Genomic DNA, 22,176 nt, shown 5'->3' with positions numbered 1-22,176 from the left:
ACGCTGCCTCTTGTTAAAGCTTCATGTGTTTTATTTTAAACAGGGCATATTTGTATCCTTTAGTTACTGCATTAATTACAATCATTTATATTTTATAACTGATTAAATGTCCAAGCTTTGTTATTTTTTTTCTGAAGACTCTGATCTTCAAAAGTGTAGTTGTGTGTGCAACTGTGTATTTGTGATATGTTGGCAGTTGTACATGTGTAAATCAAGCGGGCACAAGAGTGTCCTGATGAAGACTTCGCCTACAAAGTTTAACATTGTATTTTATTAAGCAGACTGTTCCTTGAGAATAAGTTGATCATGAATCTTTGGGAGCACTGAAAGCTGCTCAGCTAGAAAGTAATTTGGACAAAGAAATAACATCAAATTAATTCAAAGAAATTCTATATTACGGTACTATACACTGTATCCTCTCCTATCCCATTTCCAATATTATGAAGGTGCTTTGATGTCAGTTTGAAGACTAAGATTTTTAATATCTGAGTACCAGTTCAGAACAGATTTTCAGAGCAGTCTTTAGCAGTAGTCTCCTTTGCGCTGTACTAAACTTTTGTGTAATGCTCCTGTGTTTTATTAGCTTCCATCTAACAAACCAGAGGTGACACTATTTCAGTGGTGAATAAAATGATCCTTCTACATGTAAAGTTTGTGTAAAAAGTTTTGATATTCTTCAGTATGGAAGACCTCATAGAAATATAATTAAATTTTGCATCTTCTAGTACAGTAGATGCCGAATTTATAAACAGCTGAAGAAAATCAAGGTTTTTCATTTCAAACATAACTATATGTTATATTTGTTTTCCATAGATAACTGAACTGGATAACATACAACCTTTGAAATGGAGGCACAGAGGCAACCTCATTCCACAGTTGCACTAGCTGATCAACTAGTTGAAGTCTCATCTCTTCAGGCTGCACAGGGTTCATCAAGTATAGGACAGAGTCCTGTGATTTTTCAGCAGGAACAAGCCCTGCCTCAGACTATATACCTGAAAGCCCTTACCATACCACTATATCATCCTGTCCAGTCAGGATGCTATCAGTCAAACAACCAGTTAGCAGCTGGTGGAAGCAGCATAAATCTAGACAGCAGTAATATGCCTTTAATCCTAAACCCACTTCTGCATTCAGAGAGGATAGATCAGCCTCAGTCAGTTTCTCAGAAACAAGCAGGGCAAACTTTGACATTAAACCTAGTTAGTTCACCGGTTTTACCATCAAGTTCCTGTCCAAATGCACCTGTTGGAAGCCCAGGGAAATCCAAAAATGCCGGAAAGTACATCTGTAAACACTGCGGACGAGATTGCCTGAAGCCAAGTGTCCTTGAGAAACATATTCGCTCACACACAGGGGAGAGGCCCTTTCCCTGCACCACCTGTGGTATTGCATTTAAAACTCAAAGCAATTTGTATAAACACAGAAGAACCCAAACACACGTCAACAATACCAAGCTGCCCTCAGGGTCTGACAACAGTGGCATATTAGAGGAGAATGAGAAGGCAACAGACAGCATCATGTCACACCAGGGTGCAAAACAAGACAACAATGTCTGTGAAAAGCAGGGGGCAGGGATTAAACAAATAATTTCAGAGACTAGTACCACAGTGGACACTAAGAAATTTCCATCCATTATTTCACTGCCAACACTGAATGCGTTATCGCTTACATCAGAAAGTCAGAAGCTAACAATTGACGATTCCTATTGGCCAGAGGCAAGTCAGGGTGCCTCTGAAAGAGAACCAATGCAAGATCCCCCAAACCTATCTTCTCCAGTAGTTTTGCCAGACAGTTTACACCAGAGAAAGAAGATACAGGAACAAAGATTCTCAACAGCAAATAAACATATTCAATTGCAAAGGCAGCAAGCAACTTATTCAGATAAGCAATGGGACTGCAAACTATCTGACTATAAGCTAAAAAAGTGTGAGAGCACGGATTCTGGATATCTGTCACGCTCTGATAGTACAGAACAACAGATGTTGACCTCCAGCCCCCTGCATAGTCTTTGTGAACAAAGCACAGAGCTGGAAAATGAAACTGCCTTCGGTGGCTTAAGGTGCACAGCAGGAAGTAGTGCAAAACTGGATTCAGCTGAGAAAGCAACAGCCTTGATGCTAGAGAAAAAGAAGCTGGAAGAGCATATCTCAAAACTGATCTCTCATAACAAAGCTGTGGTGGATGATACCCAATTAGACAATGTTAGACCCAGAAAAACAGTGCTTTCCAAGCAGGGCAGTATTGATCTGCCAATGCCTTACACATACAAAGACTCCTTCCATTTTGACATCAGATCTCTTGATGTGAACAGGAAAAAGAATCTTTCCCTTTGTTCAGCAAAATCTACCTTTACACCCATAGAAAAATCCAAGCCATTGTTTTTTCATTCAGTCCCCACACAATTCTCGACAACAATAGACTGTGTGCCTGTCACAAGAAGCAACTCTTTGCCATTTGTAGAGAGCACAAGAATGGCACACGACAGAGTGGGTAGCTCAAAACTACCATCTCTCACTAGGCAGCCCCTGAATACTAGCTCTTCTAGCTTGTTGCATAGCAACAACCTTGCTACAAGTTCAGTGGATTTTCCTAACAGCCATCCCCGTGCACTTGTCAGACAAACAGCAGTGGATGATTTGCCACTAAGTAACGCAGTCTATTATTATTCTCCTTCTGAGGAGATGAAAGAAACTAAAAAGCCTGGAGCTGGAGGAGAAGGAGTGAACACTAAATGTAAGAAGTCAGCTCAAAGGAAATTAAAAATGTTCTCTCAGGAAAAATGGCAGATGTATGGTGATGAAACATTCAAGAAAATCTACCAAAAAATGAAAAGCAGTCAAACCGCCAAGAAACTGAATCAAAGGGGGGGAAAGGCAACAGACAATATAGGCTTCACCCCTGATCCAAAGGAAGCAGCCAGTAGTGATGGAGTTATTCAGCCAAAAGATGGTAGGAGCTCTTTAAGTGGGAATCTTTCCTCCCCTCTGACCATTTCTACAACAGAATTAAACACTGTGGAATCAAAAACCTGTCCCATTGGTAATCATGTACTACACGGTGTTTCCTCAAAAGAGAATGCAGGCAGATTTACAGAACTAATGGAAACAGCACATTCAATAAATGCTGGTGAACAGAGTATAATAAGCAAAACTTCCCAAAAACATGGCTGCAGCAACAAACATAGTTCAGATAAATATACAGGTGGCAATAATATGTTAGTAGCTGTAGGCAGTCATGAAACGAGGCTTCAACTTAAGCAGAGAGCTAGTCAATTAAACTCTAACATGCTGAACACTGATAGTCTGCAAATGCATAATAGTCAATTGGAAGAGTCATGTCCTGGGAGCGAATCCAATACTCTCGTATTAGATAGTGAAAATCTTTTAAAAAGTGATGGAGAAAACCACAGTAGTAAAGAAACTTCTCAACATGCACAGATGGCCTTAAGGGCACACAACTGCAGCAGTGGTGAATCTACACAGGAATTCCAAAAGCTACCATCAGAGAGAAAAAAACTGAAGGTCGATGAGCTGAAGAGTGGAGATAATACAGCTCTAAAATCCAGTCCCAGCCCCAGTAGCGAAAATAATACAGTAGGTGAAACAGTGAAATTGATAGACTGTTATAGTGTACATGCCGTCTCCCCAGCAATAATTAAACAGTCAGCTAAAGAAGGAGAGCAGAATTCAAGGACAGACATTAATGAATCGATCAGCAGTGCTGAAGGCATGGAATATGAGAAAACCATGAAACTTCACATAGAACCCATATATTATAGTGATAATACTGCTAACCTTCTTCCACAATCAAAAGCTTCACTTCCTGAATTTCTGGTGCCTGAATTAAAGAGAGATAATTGTAGTTCTTTTGCCTTAAGTAAGGTGACAGATACAGGAGCCAAAACATGTCCTGTGACAGCAGGAGTAAAAGTGCCACTTCATAGTGGTGATGATGCTGGTATATCTTCCACTACTCAAAATCTGGAGCTTGGTCAGGTAACTCCACCTCTAAAGAAAAATGCATTTTCTCCAAAGTACATCCTTAAATTACCGCAAGAAGAGAGTACTACAGACCTGTCACTTTTAGTGGAACCAGGGCAGGACAGCATGCCCGGTATTTCTCTGCCAGTTCTGATAACCAAAACTTCCTGCACTATCAACAGTAGGACAGTCAGTGCTGATTCTGGTGCTGTGTTTTTGTCCCCATTAGAATTTGAATTGAGACACCAGGCCAGAGCAGTAGGGCTAAGATGGGGTGTGCATACAAACTGGAAGGCTCTGGTACCTTTTTCACCAGTCAACTCAACAACAACTAACATTACAACCAAGATAGATGACAGCTTTCAGAACCAAAGCTGCAGGCAGAAGGAAATAATGAAAGACACCTGGAAAGAGACTGAGGATAAAGATAACTTAAGTGATCGAATGCAAGCGGACAAGAAGTGGATAAGTACAACTGCTTGCTCTGCACAAACCACAGGGAAGAAAGTATGCTTTACTTCTATGTATACAGGTGGCTTTTTCATATCTGCAGACATCAAAGGAGAGAATCAGGTCTTACGCCACCTTCACTCAGGAAATAACTCTTTAATAATGACAACTTCATCAGGCAAAGGGGCAACCTCTAGTGGGGACACTGAACAGACAGGCATGGGATGGGACACAGACGGTAGCTCTTCAGGCATCCTTAAGGACACTTCACCAGTGTTGCAGGATTTACAGTATTCTGTGCGTTCAATGGACAATTCCAATTATTTTTGCCATTCCTTTGGCACGTTTTATTGCCACACCCTCAGTACTCAACATAAGGAACTCCCTGCACTGTCCCAAATCAGTTTGACTTGTCTCTCGGGAAACTCAAGGATCTCAAGCACAAAGGGTTCCTTCCCATCACTAAATGCTGAGCCTCAATTAACTTGGTGTTGTTTAACCAGGAGCCTTCCTCTACCTGCTGAGCAAAAGGAGAAGGCTGACTCTGCTTACTCTTCCTTGCACATCTGCAAGAAAAATTCTGGTAGTGAAGGCACATTGTCAAAATGTGACTTTTCTTTTATCAAAATGAAAAATATTAGCAAGACTGTGCCCTATGGCTTCACCTCTGGGAATTTAAAAACACTGGTTTCATCCTTTTCACAGGGAGAGCAGCCACAGAAGGTAATGTTGTGAATCCTATTCCCTATTTCAGAACGGGGCACAGTTCCCCAAGCATACTCTTTAATTAGAAAGAATAGGAGAGTGAAGGTTAGGGACATATTATTCTAACGTGCATATAAATCCTATTCTGTCCCAGATTATTGAGAGCCTTAATCTACTTTAACAAAAAAGTGCCTAAATTGTTTTCCTAAAATATGCATGCGTGGGCACACACAGGTGACTGTAGATATAAAATACACAAGTACATATGCAAACTGCACATAGCCGCTCACTTCGTGCACAGGACTTGCATATTTTGTGGAAATAAGCATGTCCTATTGCATGGAAATTTGGCCAGAAAATTTGCTTAGCCAGAAAAGCATGCTTTAACTTTATTGTAACTTGAATTTTATAGCCTTTGGATTCCTATATTCTAGCATGTGCTTTTTTCTGTTTTCATTTAAAATTATTATTTGTATTACAGTAGCACTTAGGAGCCACAGTTGAGGGTCAAGGGACCCATTGTGCTAGGTGCTTTATAAACAAGTAAAAAGGACAGATCCTGTACCAGAAGTAATGGTGAAGTAATGGTGAAAATCTTTCACGAGGATGGACTCAAATCTTAACAGAGACACTTGTGTTCATACTTTATAAAATGTTTTTAAGATTTTGAAGGATATTTTTAGTTTAAGTGTAACTAATCAGTTCAAGAGATATGCAGCTCCTGGAAGAATTTGTAAGGTTAACATCAACCTCACACCTATCAGGGCAATACTAGAGTACATACATTATTTTTACATGGGCCCAGAAAAATATTAAACTTGTTTTATTTTTAATTTTATGGGTAATATACAGGTAGTGATTAATCTAAACACACCACATATAAATACTTCTTTAAATACAGAAGGAATTTGTTACCAAAGATCATTATTACGTTGTAAAATTTAGGATTTACAATATTTGACAACGTTCTATTAATCTAATCAGTTAATTTCTGTAACTCATTCAGAAATGTTCATGTGCTTTGAAATGCACAAGTATAATTTTCTCACTATTCTCAGCAGTCCAGTTCAAAGACTGGAGGAAGTGGAGCTTCAGAAAATATTTCAGAGCGAGAGAAGAAAGAAATACTTTGCAGAAGGGAAAAATTCACAACAAATAAATCCAAGAGGAGCCATAAACAGAAAAAAATGAAAAGCAACCAAAAATGGTAAAGAATGTTGTTTTCAATCTCATCCAATATAGGTAGAAGATTCAGAAACTAAAACGGTTCTCCCAAAATGCTGATTAACCAAAACAGAGCAGCATGATGCTATGGGAAAATGCATGATCATTTAAAAAATTATGTTATTTTATAAAAAAAAAGTGCAAAGCTTTCTAGGCACATCACAAATGTGTCAAAGGGAGAGGGAAACCTTGTCAATTAATGCTCACAGTCATTTGAAGTTTATAATTTCAAGAAGGAACAAAAGAATCAACATTCTTTTTCCTGGAGGGACCCAAACATTGAACCTTTAGTTCTCTATTGCAGATGAAGTACAATGCAGAACTATAAAGAACTGTATTATTAGGTCTTGCTGTTTTTGTGGTATCCCAGTTTTTTTGCTCTTGACAGATGTCCCCCATAAAGCCATTGCATGGTCAAAAGCCATGGCTGGCCTGTGATCTGATAATCTTGGTCAAACTGCATTGAGCCCAAGCTTTCCCGGTTACTGTAAATAGGGACAAGAGAATTTCTCTTCTGGATCAGGAAAAGATCTTTTTACACAGCATTTAGAACAGGATCTGCTGCTGTGCTAAGGAAGCCCGGGTTGGTGACTGGGAGACAAATTTAACCCTAGAGTAAGTGGGTACAGCTCCAAAAACTTCAGTATCTGCTTGCACTAAATTTAAATTTGCCCTGGCAGAATAAGACTATCCTGGATAAATTGGGTGGTGAACACTATAAAGACAGTGGGACATAATCAGAAGTGATGATAGTGACACCCCAGTAAACCGACAAGCCAGCATCAATTAATCTGAATGGATGTAACGTGTAACCTCCTCGGTGTGGTGTTCTGTCCCATCTAGTGGTACGGAGACTACTTAGAGAGATTAATGAGTGTGCCTTACAGCCATAGCTAACACCCATGTGGCTTTTAGCTCATGCAGTAGAGGCTGATGGACTAAGCTCCAGAGGAGGTCCCAGGTTCGATCCCGCCCACTGACAATCAGGGTCTGTTGGTGTTATTCATGTATTGAGGGGGTAATGATAGGGTAGTAACTGGAGGAGCATCCAACAAAAGGATATAAGAAGGTATAAATTGCAGGCATGAGGATTTTCCAGTAGTGTTAACTGATGCTTATTTGAGAGGAATGAGTCAAAGGCTCTGAGGCAAAGGCTGCCAGCTTAATTTTTCTCCAGTAGGGCCACATCTAATCTGGACCTAATGTGAATACATGTCCCCATCCTGATTCGTGTCAGTGTATGTTTGATGACCAAGCTTTGCTATCAACTAAACTACTGCCATTAATGTGACTGTCTCTATGGACCCTGTCCTGTAATATGCTTTGTGCAGGCAGAGACCTGCAACTGTGGAAAACCTCACTGAATTAAAATTAGTGGGTCCTATGTAGAAGTAAGGGTCTGTCCACACAAAGCTCAGTCCAGGATCAGGGCTTAAAGTGCTCAGTTCTGCTCTCCTGAAACAGGCAAAATCTCTATTGACTTTAACAGAATTACAAGATCAGACCCGCAGGGCTGAATTGCCCTCTTTCTACTTGTCAGTTCTTTTCCTGGCAATCCCCTGCCCCCCATACATATTTTCAGAAACTCTCACGTGACTGTTTTCAGTTCCTGTTTATCACACACTTTTCTGTTTTAGAGGAAATGAATTATTAGTGCAGCAAAGCTTTCCTGTAGCACTGTACATTGTCACACATGTTTTTTTCCTAGTTCATGTCTCTTGAACAATCGTAACATGGTAAGAAAAGAGAAAGGATTAAAAAAAAAAAAACACTAACCCTCTTAAGTGACAAGAAGTAGGGCTCTATATTGATAAATTAAAAAGAAAAAAGGATGAATTTAAACCAGAATTGAAACTAAAAGTTATGTTGTATTTCTGATAGATAAAACAAAGGTGTAATGAATTTATGCCAAGCGTGCAGCTGTGGGTCTCTTCTGCCTCCATAGTTCCACAAACTGTGGACTAGCTAGATCATGGTGGTTGGAAAGAATTTGCTGGGTTTTGTGTGTTCTCTCTCTTTCTCATTTCTCTTTCCCATGACCTAATTCTTTAGCTATTTTGGTCTATATAGAATGTATTTAATTCTCAAATAAGCTGTTGAAAACTATTTAGAAAACATGGGCTCAATCCTTTAGTCTCTACTCAGTCAATGGGAATCAGTAGTTTAAGCCAAATCTGCCTTCAGATAACCGTATGGGACTGTCATACATGGGCCAAATTATCTCATCTGAGGCCCAGTGATTCTGAAAAAAAGATTTCACTTGTTAAGCAAAAAACAGGCTGAGCATAGAGAAAGCAGCTCAATGAGCCAAATGCCTTAAAGAGACAAGCAAAAATGGGACCATATACTGGCTTAAGCTGCAGCCAAGGAGAGAAGAATAAAAACAGAGAACTAAGAGCTGACCTGTGCCATCTAAATAGTCTAGTCACATTCCTTTAGGTCCAGACTTTTTGCCCTGACCTCTGAATCTGAGCCCAAACATCTACAGTGCAATTTTATAGCCCGGCAGCCTGATCCCTGTGAGCCTGAGCCAGCCGAGATGGGCCAGCCAGGGGTGTTTTACTGCAGTGTAGACAAACCTTAAGTGATTTAAGACCACACCTCCTATCGATTGTCAGTGACTTTCTAAGGTACATTTGAAAGTCCCACTCATTATGACTCGCACAGATGTGAGATGCTGTCATGTTTTGGAAGCTAGACAAGTATTTCTTCATCAGCATCCCCAAGGACACATCTTCTGATGTGTAAACTTAACTAATAGGCTTTTGTCACTTTATAGCAAAAACCGGAGAATTCAAACTTCTTGATCTAAGTCCTTGAAATATTTATGTTCTTTAGTAGTGATAAGCAAACAGTAGCACATAAGAAATTGAGCCAGAGGCCACTTGCAGACAAGTACAGGTGTCCTTGTGTGACCCTGGCCCTTGAGGTCTGATCTTGTTTTGATATCTTGCCTGGTTGTAAAAATCTGTGGATTTCCTGCAGAGTACACAACCCTTTCCTCTTGATGGACCAAATTTTGAAGTCTGTACTCAATTTTTACATAGTGCTACTTAGCCAAAGCTTCCACCAACTTCAGTAAAACTAAGAACTTCAGGATTTTGCCCATGGTTACTAAGGCTCTCTAATACAGGATTTTTTGTGGCATACATAAAAGTAACATTTCCTTTTTTCATTATAGTCATACTTCTATAGGCCAGTTTCAGACCAAGTGGAATTCCACTGAAGTTGTGATATTACTCTACTGGGGCTACTTTTAAATAGCAACTACTTACAACATACCTGTTTGTGTTTTCACTGAAAATGGTATATTTTACAATGCAGGTCCAAAGGGAACCACATGCACGGATATACTCAGTTGAAAACTAACAGGCTGAGCAAGCAACACTGGCTTCCAAACAGGACACTAGATTCTCTGAAAAAGCATCAGCTGCTCCACACACACGATAGCCTTAATCAATGTGAGAAATGCCACCCTCCTGTGTCAAATTTGCAAGGTAAGGATAACTCGCCTATTCATGTTTGCAAGTGTGTAATATTCTTTGATTAATTTTTAATATAAACCAATTTATCTGATACATATAATGTTTCATATATGGCTACAAATACTGTATTTCCTCCCTTTGCAATGGTGTTCTTATGACCATTAAAGCAAATCAGGGCCCAACTTTTCAAAATCGCCATCTGTATGTGCCTTTGTAAGAGAAGCTGTCAGGGTTAGATACTGGGAAAATATGTTATAGGATAATAAACCTGCCTGGCTCCAGCCCTAGGAAAAAAAATACTGTGTCTATAGAACAGATACAGTTGTAGACAGTGGGTGTCCTTGCACTGCCACCCATCTCCTGATAACTGGAACAACTAATTAGACAGATATGATCTCTGAGTCACTAGGTACAGCTATCCTTCATGGAAGTGCCCAAGTAGCAGGGCTGGCTCCAGGCACCAGCTTCTCAAGCAGGGGCTTGGGGCGGCCGCTCCGGAGAGGGGCGGCAGGTCCAGGTATTCCACGGCAATTCGGCCGACGGTCCCTCACTCCACCTGGGAGTGAAGGACCTCCCGCTGAATGCCGCCGCAGATTGCGATCGCGGCTTTTTTTTCCTTTTTTTTTTTCTGGCTGCTTGGGGCGGCCAAAACCCTGGAGCTGGCCTTGCCAAGTAGTCTGCAAGTCTTCATAGGGGTGGACTGCACTGGAGTTAGTGGTATTCTCAAATACACAATAAGTTTATCTTTTTACAATAATTTATAACAGTCCGTTTTATACTGTATTTCTTGAAATAAATGAATTTATGATAGTTCAAATGATTAATAAATGAACACAACAATAACTTTGTTCTTCTATGGCAGTGTTCATTTGAAGTGCTTGACAAAAATTAATAATTCAGTTTCTTAATAAACTGGGAGGTACAGAAAGAACCTGAAATGAAGCCACTTCTGGAGTGGAACACAGCCTGTTTAGTGATAACATGAACCTTGATTTTACTTTTGATCTGAAAAAGGGGCCTTTGGGAGCTCAGCGTCCTGGTTCAGAACTTCAGTATTGGTTCAGAAGAGTGCTACCTCTTAAATCACCAGCCCTGCTGCCTGCAACATCTGGGCTCAGCGAACTGTAAATAAAGTACTCTGAATGATCAAGTTATAAATAAAATACAAATTGTATATATCGAAATATAGGAGACAGAGAAACTGTACAACTCAAATATGGTAGAAAAAAATCACTAATTCTGTTATTAGAAAAAAGAAGAACAGGAGTACTTGTGGCACCTTAGAGACTAACAAATTTATTAGAGCAGAAGCTTTCGTGGACTACAGCCCACTTCTTCGGATGCAGTCCACGAAAGCTTATGCTCTAATAAATTTGTTAGTCTCTAAGGTGCCACAAGTACTTCTGTTCTTCTTTTTGCGATACAGACTAACACGGCTGCTACTCTGAAATCTGTTATTAGACTCAGTCATGTCTAATTGTTGTCACAGCAGATTTATAGCTTATTTGCTGTGCTGCACTGTTGCAATAAAAATATTTTTAAACATTTCTGCTTTTCTGCTAAAAGATTCTATAATTCTATTGCAGAATAACTTAACCTTGTAGTACTTATTCAAATGAATAAAAACATGGATTGAAAGTTTTATTAGCCATATTAGCTTCTGTATTATGGTTTAAGTGCCATATGCTTATAAAGTAAAGAGATTTCTCCAGAAATTTGCTGGCATTCTGTGCTGAATTCTATGGGTGAACCGCACTGCAGACTCTGGGCATGATTCCTCACAAGTCAGATACTATTTATGAATACAGAAAGAATGGAAGCAGAGACATGGTTTTGATACAAGAAAAGTTGCACATGGAAACAGAACATAAACATAGAGAGAGCCTCTTATTGTAAATGAGCCACTCTCTTTATACTCATGGTTAGACTGTTCCCTCATCTTACACAGCCATGCAAGGATTAAGACCCACATCTCCCACGTGCATCTTTGCCTAAGACCAAGCAAGATTATAGTTCCAGCACAAGAGGCATGGAGGAATTGTGCCTTGTGGGTCTACTGCCTGGGTGGTTCAGTACTCTGCCTAAAGGCACAAAATCCATATCTAAGTATAGTTCACAGGGCTGAAAATCTGGGCCATTATTTGTGATAAGTAGGTGTATGTCTCATTTGTAATAGGAAATTAGTGTTGACCATGGTGCTGAAATCAGGGATGTTTATGAAATTGATGTATGATCACGTTGGTGGGTAACCAGAATGATCTGTAGTAAAACATTTTAAAACATTGTTTTGTTCCTTTTAAATAACTGTTCTGATAAACAGATGTGAAATACACAAAAGCATGTGACTGCTGGCACATCCCTGAGCATCAAAAGAGCAGAACATATGAAAATGAGAGAACGAAGACTTTCATTAAGACTAAGATTAATTAGTTTCTACAGGGCTTTGAAAATAAATGATAAATAAATAAATAATAATAATACATTGTCCTTCTAGAGTTCCTTCCATCAGGGATCTCATAGTGCTTTGCATATATTAAGATTTAGGCCTATAATACTCATGTGAGGTAGTGAAGTACAATTATCACCATTACATTGACGGAAAAGGTGATGAGGTGCAGAGAAGTGAAGTGACTTTACCAAGATCTAACAGCATAGTGGCAGAGCCAGGAATACAATGCAGAACTTCTGACTCCCTACTCTGTGCTTTAATCACAAGACCATGAAAAGAGTTGTGTAGCTGTTAATTGTAACATTATTAATAGCCACGTGGATTTTAAGTGGCTGATACCAAACATTAGCGTGATCTTGTGAGGCCACAGCTTGGGGTAAGTCCAACACAACACAACACAACTATTTCACCAATTTATAGAACAGGACAAGTGTTTTCTGTAACTGAAAATGCCCTTTTCACAGATTCAAAACTCCAATTTTGTCAAAAATTTCAATTTTCCAATAGAAAAAATCAAAATGATGGCTTCCCACTGTCTTCCAAGGTCTTGTCAATTTCATTTTCTCCCTGCAGGCCTAAAATGAAATTGACAAGAGCGTTGCAGGTAATCTGCCAGAGGCTGAGTGCTGTGACTCTCCTCCCCCGCTCTCAGCCTGCCCCACTGCCAGTGGCTAAGAGCTCTGGTCTCCCCCCGGACCAGGGCTGAGCACCCCAGCTCTCTGCCTCTCTGGCAGCTCACCTGGAAGGCTCTTGTCAACCTCACTTTTTGAAAACAAAGTTTAGAAGAGCCTTTTAGGCGGGCTGCCAGCAAGCTGAACAATTCCACTATTGTTTTTGCCAAAATTGAGTTTTTCTAGAAATCCTTCTATGAAAAATGTTCAATTTGAATTTTCATCACGACTTGGGACAAAACATTTTTTCAAAAATTGGAAACTTCTTGCAGGAAGGAATTCCAACTTCCAGCCAGCTCTACCGAGTTCTCTCTTTTGTGATCAGCAATAGCACATAGCAGCGGTGTGTATGCAATAAAAGGCGAATCATCATATAATTCCAATCAACAGAAGAATCTTTTGCTGTCTTTTTTGACTATTTGTGTAACCTCTCCCTGATCCTCTCCATTTATCTAATTAGTTAGCTACTTAATGCCAGTAACCTTGGAGACATGAGCTGGTATAGTTGCAATATACAAGAGCTGAGCTGTTTCTTACGATGGATTCTGCCATTACTACCTGAGGAAGAGCTCTGTGTAAGCTCGAAATCCTGTCTCTTTCACCAACAGAAGTTGGTCCAATAAAAGAAATTACCTCACCCAGCTTGTCTGTCTAATAGCCTGTGACCAATAGGGGTACAACAACACTGCAAATACTACTTGCCACTGCAATGTGGAAAAGCAACTTAACTGTATAGGTCCTTTTAGTTCTGTCCCTTTTCCATTCTGAAATTTGAAGTTCAGTACTTTCTGGCCATTCCCTTGACTTGCAGTTTTGTATCTCATTAACATTTCTTCCCTAACTTCTTTTCCTACTCTCTTGCTCTTATTAACACATCTCCTTCTACCCATCTCCCTCACTACCGCTCCAGGATTCTGTCATTTAAAATTTTGTATAAAGATACATGAAGGATAGAAAGGTAAGCAAATTCTGAAGAAAAAAGTATTTTATGCTCGATCTCTCGGGGATCGAATTATCGCGTCTCGTCGGGACGCGACAGTCGATCCCCGAATTGATGCTCTTACTCCACCAGCGGAGGTGGGAGTAAGCGCCGTCGACGGGGAGCCGCGGAGGTCGATTTTGCCGCCGTCCTCACAGCGGGGTAAGTCGGCTCCGATAGGTCGAATTCAGCTACGCTATTCGCGTAGCTGAATTTGCGTATCTTAAATCGACCCCCCCCTCCCCCGTAGTGAAGACCTGCCCTAAGATTGTTTATTGGAATCTAAACGGCAAATTTGCTTCAGTGGTATTCATGAGAATGCCACTTTTAAGTTGCTTCCCATGAAGATATGTTCATACAAAATTTTGCACACAAGAATGTTAATTGAAAAGAAGGGTCGAAATAGTATTCACACAGGAATATTCATGAAAAGTCACTCAGCTTGAATAGCAGATTACAAATAGCAACTACTCAACACAGCTGCTATAGAACACAGTTTGCAAGGAATCCAGAGGTTAAAGTACATTAGAATAAATCATGTTCAGAATTAATTTGATACAACAATTTAAGAAGTCAAAGTCTGTCCACAGATAAGAAAAAAAAAAGGTTTATGGAAAACTCATTGAGCACTGTATCTTAACCTTAAAAAATCTCTCTAAATCTTCTCTTGCCCAACAGATAATTATCTCCCCCAGCAAGAGGAGCTATCTTGCCCCACCTCAGACAAGCCAGTGTCCAAAGGGAATAATCATAAGAAAGAAGACAGGAATCACAAAAATAACTCAGGAATATTTTCACCAGCTGGGCATTCAAGCAGCTTCACGCAAAAAGGCAAACTGGATGGAAAAGTAAGTGATTTACCTGTAATTCACCTATGAATATTTGTTAAATACACAGAAGATGACACTGATTTTAGAAAACTTCAGTTGCACCCTAATTGTAATTTGAAAGCTTCTGCAGTTTAATTTTGTCCATTTATTTGCTTCTCAGATTTTGTGTTTTCACAAATGCTGCAAAGATGGCAAGGTAACGTGGCTGCAAAAACATTAAAAATCACTGAATTTAGAATGTTTTTGCAGTGAAAATAGCGTAACTTGAAATGGTATTTCTCTCACTGTCACAGCTACTATATGAGTTTTGAATATATTAGTATAAATTACTATTGTAAAATTATATTTTTATGAAAATTAGTTCTCATATTTAGGAATCTAATTCTTCAGATGCTCCTCAGTTGCTTTCTTCCAGCAACTAACAGAAGTTCCTAGATCACAGGCCCTGGTTCTCATGGAGGACTTCAGTCACCCTGATATCTGCTGGGAGAGCAATACAGGGGTGCACAGACAATCCAGGAAGTTTTTGGAAAGTGTAGGGGACAATTTCCTGGTGCAAGTGCTGGAGGAACCAACTAGGGACAGAGCTCTTCTTGACCTACTGCTCACAAACAGGGAAGAATTAGTAAGGGAAGCAAAAGTGGATGGGAACCTGGGAGGCAGTGACCATGAGATGGTAGAGTTCAGGATCCTGACATAAGGAAGAAAGGAGAACAGCAAAATACAGAACCTGGACTTCAGAAAAGCAGACTTTGACTCCCTCAGGGAACTGATGGGCAGGATCCCCTGAGAGAATATCATGAGGGGGAAAGGAGTCCAGGACAGCTGGCTGTATTTTAAAGAATCCTTATTGAGGTTGCAGGAACAAACCATCCCGATGTGTAGAAAGAATAGTAAATATGGCAGGCAACCAACTTGGCTTAACAGTGAAATCCTTGCTGATCTTAAACACAAAAAAGAAGCTTACAAGAAGGGGAAGATTGGACAAATGACCAGGGAGGAGTATAAAAATATTGCTCAGGCATGCACAAGTGAAATCAGGAAGGCCAAATCACACTTGGGAGTTGCAGCTAGCAAGAGATGTTAAGGGTAACAAGAAGGGTTTCTTCAGGTATGTTAGCAACAAAAAGAAAGTCAAGGAAAGTGTGGGCCCCTTACTGAATGAGAGAGGCAACCTAGTGACCGAGGATGTGGAAAAAGCTAATGTACTCAATGCTTTTTTTGCCTCTGTCTTCACGAAGAAGGTCAGCTCCCAGACTACTGCACTGAGCAGCACAGTATGGGGAGGAAGTGACCAGCCCTCTGTGGTGAAGGAAGTGGTTCAGGACTATTTAGAAAAGCTGGATGAGCACAAGTCCATGGGGCTGCATGCGCTGCATCCGAGGGTGCTAAAGGAGTTGGCGGATGTGATTGCAGAGCCATTGGCCATTATCTTTGAAAACTCATGGCAATCGGGGGAGGTCCCGGATGATTGGAAAAAGACTAATGTAGTGCCCATCTTTAAAAAAGGGAAGAAGGAGGATTTGGGGTATTACAGGCCAGTCGGCCTCACCTCAGTCCCTGGAAAAATCATGGAGCAGGTCCTCAAGGAATCAATTCTGATACACTTACAGGAGAGGAAAGTGATCAGGAACAGTCAGCATGGATTCACCAAAGGCAAGTCATGCCTGACTAACCTAATTGCCTTCTATGATGAGATAGCTGGCTCTGTGGATGAGGGGAAAGCAGTGGACTTGTTATTTCTTGACTTTAGCAAAGCTTTTGATACGGTCTCCCACAGTATTCTTGACACAAGTTAAAGCAGTATGGGTTGGATGAATGGACTAAATGGTGGATAGAAAGCTGGCTAGATCGTCGGGCTCAACGGGTAGTGATCAATTGCTCCATGTCTAGTTGGCAGCCAGTATCAAGCGGAGTGCCCCAAGGGTCAGTCCTGGGGCTTCATTATCTTCATTAATGATCTGGAGGATGGCGTGGACTGCACCTTCAGCAAGTTTGCAGATGACACTAAACTGGGAGGAATGGTAGATACGCTGGAGGGTAGGGATAGGATACAGAGGGACCTAGACAAATTAGAGGATTGGGCCAAAAGAAATCTGATGAGGTTCAACTAAGACAAGTGCAGAGTCCTGCATTTAGGACGGAAGAATCCCATGCACTGCTACAGACTAGGGACCGAGTGGCTAGGCAGCAGTTCTGCAGAAAAGGACCTAGCGGTTACAGTGGACGAGAAGCTGGATATGAGTCAACAGTGTGCCCTTGTTGCCAAGAAGGCTAACGGCATTTTGGGCTGTATAAGTAGGGGCATTGCCAGCAGATCAAGGGACGTGATTGTTCCCCTTTATTCAACATTGGTGAGGCCGCATCTGGACTACTGTGTCCAGTTTTGGGCCCTACATTACAAGAAGGATGTGGAAAAATGGGAAAGAGTCCAGCGGAGGGCAACAAAAATGCTTAGGGGGCTGGAGAACATGATTTATGAGGAGAAGCTGAGGGAACTGGGATTGTTTAGTCTGCAGAAGAGAAGAATGAGGGGGGATTTGATATCTGCTTTCAACTACCTGAAAGGGAGTTCCAAAGAGGATGGATCTAGACTGTTCTCAGTGGTACCAGATGACAGAACAAGGAGTAACGGTCTCAAGTTGAAGTGAGGGAGGTTTAGGTTGGATATTAGGAAAAACTTTTTCACTAGGAGGGTGGTGAAGCTTGAATGGGTTACCTAGGGAGGTGGTGGAATCTCCTTCCTTAGAGGTTTTTAAGGTCAGGCTTGACAAAGCCCTGGCTGGGATGATTTAGTTGGGGATTGGTCCTGCTTTGAGCAGGGGGTTGGACTGGATGACCTCCTGAGGTCTCTTACAACCCTGATATTCTATGATTCCTCAACAAACCAACTTTGCTGTAGATGCACACCCACCTTGGTATTTCTATACTGCTCACAAATAACAGAATAAACCCTATGTTTTTAGCTCCCTAATGTCTCAGTTATACACACTCCCTTGCCATGTGTACATAGTATTTCAACATAAAGAAAATCAACCAGACACCATGTAACCATGCAGTTAGTCAGCAACCCCCTATTTCAGCCATAAGCCATTAGCACGAGTCATCACCTAGCTAAAAAGCAAAAAACAAAATACACACAGACACCCCAACAACCAACAAAAACAAAACCTTCAGCAACTAACAAACAGTGGAGAAATGCACAAGTAATTTACTTCATTTCTCAGAGATTAGCAATCACTGGAGGGATGAATACTTTATCTTGGAGTTATGACAAAAAGGAAAGCAAATATAATCACAATTGAAGAGATGAAGAACCACATTTATGCCTGTATAACTCAGTTGATCTCAACAGAGTTACACCAGATATAAAAAGCAACAGAGGGTCCTGTGGCACCGGGAGGGCGCCCTCCCTGATTGAACTAACCTCGTTATCTCCATACTGATTTATACCTGCCTCTGGAAATTTCCATTACTTGCATCTGAAGAAGTGAGGTTCTTACCCACGAAAGCTTATGCTCCCAGTACTTCTGTTAGTCTTAAAGGTGCCACAGGACCCTCTGTTGCTTTTTACAGATTCAGACTAACACGGCTATCCCTCTGATACTTGACACGAGATATAAACAGTCTTATAGTCATGTGGATATAGTCAACGTAATTGTTATTTCATTCTCTTTACAAAGGATGACATTGCTTTGGATTGAAAATTTTAATGTAAGTTGAAATTCATTTCCTTCCTGATCCTCTCCCCCACACCCCCATCTGCTGCAGGATGTTCCTATACCAATCGAGAAACACTCAAGAGGCAATCTCTTTCTTCAGAACTTTAATGCAACTCCAGGATTACCTATGGTAACATACTCATGTTCATCACCAGCTAAAGCAGCCATGCGACAAACCGACAATGACCTGGACATCTGCTGTTTAGTGACTCAACCTCTCACGCTTCAGAAATCATTTCCAGTGGAGCCACAGCCAAATGCTCATTCTGACCATGTGGAATCCTCTTTTTGGTCTTTTCCTTTTGATTTTGTAGGCACAGGCACATGCTGCCAGCATGCGAGTATGGGTTCAGAGGTTACTGCTCCTTTTTTCTTATGGCCGAAAGCTGACCACAAAAATATACTCAATGTAGAGTCACAAGGTCAAAGTTCTGCTGCATTATACCCATTGGTCCAGACCTCAGGAAAGGAGGAACATCCAATGGAAGGAAATTCATACTCATCTCTGAAGGAGAAACTTACTCCTAGTTCCAAAACTGTGTGTTCAGCTTCATTGGGATCAAAGGTAAACACCCTTCCTGAGATATCAATCACAAGTACTAGCTTACCTAGCACAGCTAATATACAGGGGATAAACTCTTCTGAAAACAGTTCTCATGGATGCATGGACAAGAATGGAGCCTACTTACAATCAGATGGCCATCGAAGACTTAATGAAACTGGCACTAGTACTTTTAAACAGCCCTCATTTCCCTTCAGTCCCACAGAGTCCACAGCTAGCTCTGAAACACCTTCCAAAACATACAAAAAAAGAGGTTTAGAGATGATAAGGAAACAAACCCGAGTGGAATACGATGACACAAGCAGTGATGATGAAGACAGGCTAGTTATAGAAATATAGCTAACAGGACACTGCCATGGCAGATGGATGTATGATGGTACATTAGAGAGAGAAATGCCATGGAAATTGCAGATCATTGATCTGATTTTTGAAGCACCTTAACATCAGAATAGCCATTCCTGCACAGTATAGGCAAAGTTCTCTTCTAAGAACAACAGTTCTTCTTTGCAAGGACTCAGGCTTCTTTTACATATTTTAGTGTTTTTGTATGGAGCAAGGAAGCAGTTAAATTATATATTTAAGTGCACAACGTGGTTCCCAACTCCACTAAGCCTCATCAATCCCACATAACACCCACAATCCCCAGCTCACAGAGACTGCATTATAAAGACACTGCAGTGTATTTGTTTACCAATAATGATAAAACAGCAATCAGCCTCCTTAATGCATAAGTTGAGGTGTAGATTGTAACAAACCATTGGGTATATTTTCATCCCTTTGCTCCCCTTTTTAGTAATTATTTCCAGCTTTGCTGGAAGTTATGTATGTACATTGGGAGGAAGATATACCCCCCCCCATGCATCTATGATATTGTGAGATGTCACATGAATACTGACTTTTTCCATGTTGTACAATGGTCAATGCTTCTTTGTGACAAAATGACACAAGCATGCCCTGCTTTGTGTTTTGTGCCTTTTCTGCTGAGATCTACTGAAATATTTTATTCTTTAGCTCTACTTTGAGAAATTGGGGTGTAAATAGGTAATGTCAATGTTTCTTTGTAATGAGATTTTTAACACAGATTTTCTCTGATTCTGTTTTTCGGATTGTGCTCTAAAAGCAAGTTACAATGTTTTGTTTTATTGTTCTGAAGTTAAACCCAAATGAAAACTTTTGCCTTTCCCTCCAAACCCCTGACCATGCAAAATAAGTGAAAGTTGACATGAGAAGGATTTTTTCTAGGGTTTGGCATCAGGGCATTTGCAGCACTTATTGTCATGTAAATCAACTTCTGCTTTGAAACCCAAAATTTACTTTGTTTACATGAAAACATCTCCAGTCAGTAAAATACCAGATACGCTTACCATTCACTAGAAAACTAGTTTAAACCTACAGAGAAAGTTAGAAATCATTGCACTGCTGTACTAGAGTCAAATTTTATACTTAACTTTGCTATGAGTTTTTGAATAATTTGGACTCATATACAGGATTTTATGGATTAACTTTCATGTGATATTCATAATTGCATGTACTTTAAGGAAAGAATAATCATGCAATCATGCACAGGTGAGCCTGTATGGGTCAGCGTCATAAACAGGTCTAGTGTACTATCTATGTATGTCAGAGAAACATATGCATATTGTAAGAAGTGAAGGAGAAGTGCCAGAATGACAACCCTTCTGTGGATACACATAAATGGAACCAAATGCTAAGCTCTGTCCCCCCTTTACACTCATATGCATTATGAAAGTGACCATAGTTCCAATTTGCCCTGCAGAGAGCTTTTTATTTAGCATCAAATTATGTTGGTATATATTTTTACTGTTAGGGAAATTGATATCATGATCAGAGTGTTATACTGATTTCTTATTATAAATGCTAGTGCCGTTGTGTTGAAAAAGGTTAATGGAGTTAGCAGGATTTTTTTCTTCTTCAGCAGTAAAGGACATAGAATAAAGAATAACCTACAAAATCTTTACTTGTTCCTTATAAAAATACTACGATATTCTTGTCCAAAATCAGAGAGATTTCAGTAGGGTTCCTACAGGATTTGGGATCATGATTTCATGGAACAATGGAAGTATTGCTTTAATAAAAATGAGCATTAGCTATCTTCCCCTTTTGCTACTGTGAAACCCTGGGACCTTATTCTGATCTCACTTTTTATATGCTGGTGTTATAACACTAGCATTAACTCCATATACTTTAGAAGAGTTAGTTCCTGATTTTCAGGAGTGTAAATGAAATCAGAATTATGCCCATTAAGCTTATCGGTGAGAGACTAGTAGACAGTGGGACCCCATTCTGTAAATAAACTTTATGCAAACCTGCTCTTAATTTCAATGGGATTTCCATGTATGGAACGGGGACATGAGATGGCTAAATAGTGTATTAAGCTGGGAAGGTTTATACTAAAGACTAGCAAATCTGGATATGAAGTTCCTGTTTTGGGAAGTTAAGAAGCATGAAAGGTATGAACACTGGGAGACTGGGGGGCCCTGTAAGTTGCATATTGTAATCGCATATTTTTGTTGAATATGCAAGATATAGTACCTAAAGTACTATTTGTTTGTTGAATGTTGATAAGAATGATACAACTGACTTATTTGTATATTTTTTAAAAAAAAATCTGTTCCTTTATATTCTTAACTTATTTTGTTTTGATAAAAATTAAACTTGAAGGTCACAATGACACTAAGAATGTGGTAGTTATTAGGGTTTGGTTTTTAAAAATGCAAATGCACCATGGGGTGAATGTGGGAAGGTCAGGTAATCCAGGGGTACCCACCAGATTTAGTACAACCCTGCCATTCTGCAGTGACGTCTTTCCCTGATTTATACAATAGAAACACAACTGATCAGCTGCAAATTTCTTTTGCTAGTAAATATAAAACAGGAAAATTTTCTATTCATCTATCAAGAAAAATATTATGATTGCATGAATTTTTAGATTAAACATAAAATGTGTTGTCCAAAGGAGTAAATTTCCAGTCTCTAGAGTTAAACCAGTTACACCAGCAGTGAATTTGGGAACAGAATCCCGTATTAAAAATATCACTGAAATGACAAAACTGAATTTATCTCTTAAAACAGATTATTTATATAACTGACAGGTT

The 22,176-nt window shown here is 40.0% G+C and overlaps 1 protein-coding gene across 3 annotated transcripts in view; it reads left to right on the top strand.

Annotated features, from left to right (window-relative positions):
* The window catches only part of ZNF831 (zinc finger protein 831), a 38,623-nt gene extending 16,720 nt beyond the window's left edge, over window positions 1–21,903 (top strand). For 2 of the 3 annotated variants that reach the window (XM_034787922.1, XM_034787923.1), the window contains exons 2-6: window positions 814–5,156; window positions 6,197–6,345; window positions 9,687–9,859; window positions 14,625–14,794; window positions 18,548–21,903. In XM_034787922.1, coding sequence (XP_034643813.1) covers window positions 846–5,156; window positions 6,197–6,345; window positions 9,687–9,859; window positions 14,625–14,794; window positions 18,548–19,399 — 5,655 coding nt within the window. In that variant the 5' untranslated portion in view covers window positions 814–845 and the 3' untranslated portion in view covers window positions 19,400–21,903. The remainder of the gene's footprint in view (window positions 1–813; window positions 5,157–6,196; window positions 6,346–9,686; window positions 9,860–14,624; window positions 14,795–18,547) is intronic. The other variant, XM_034787924.1, reaches the window with a different exon arrangement.
* The last annotated feature ends 273 nt before the right edge of the window (window positions 21,904–22,176 follow it).

This window comes from Trachemys scripta, chromosome 12, assembly GCF_013100865.1.
Source record: "Trachemys scripta elegans isolate TJP31775 chromosome 12, CAS_Tse_1.0, whole genome shotgun sequence".
Taxonomy (NCBI): Eukaryota; Metazoa; Chordata; order Testudines; family Emydidae; genus Trachemys; species Trachemys scripta.
This window is presented reverse-complemented; position numbering and strand designations above follow the sequence as displayed.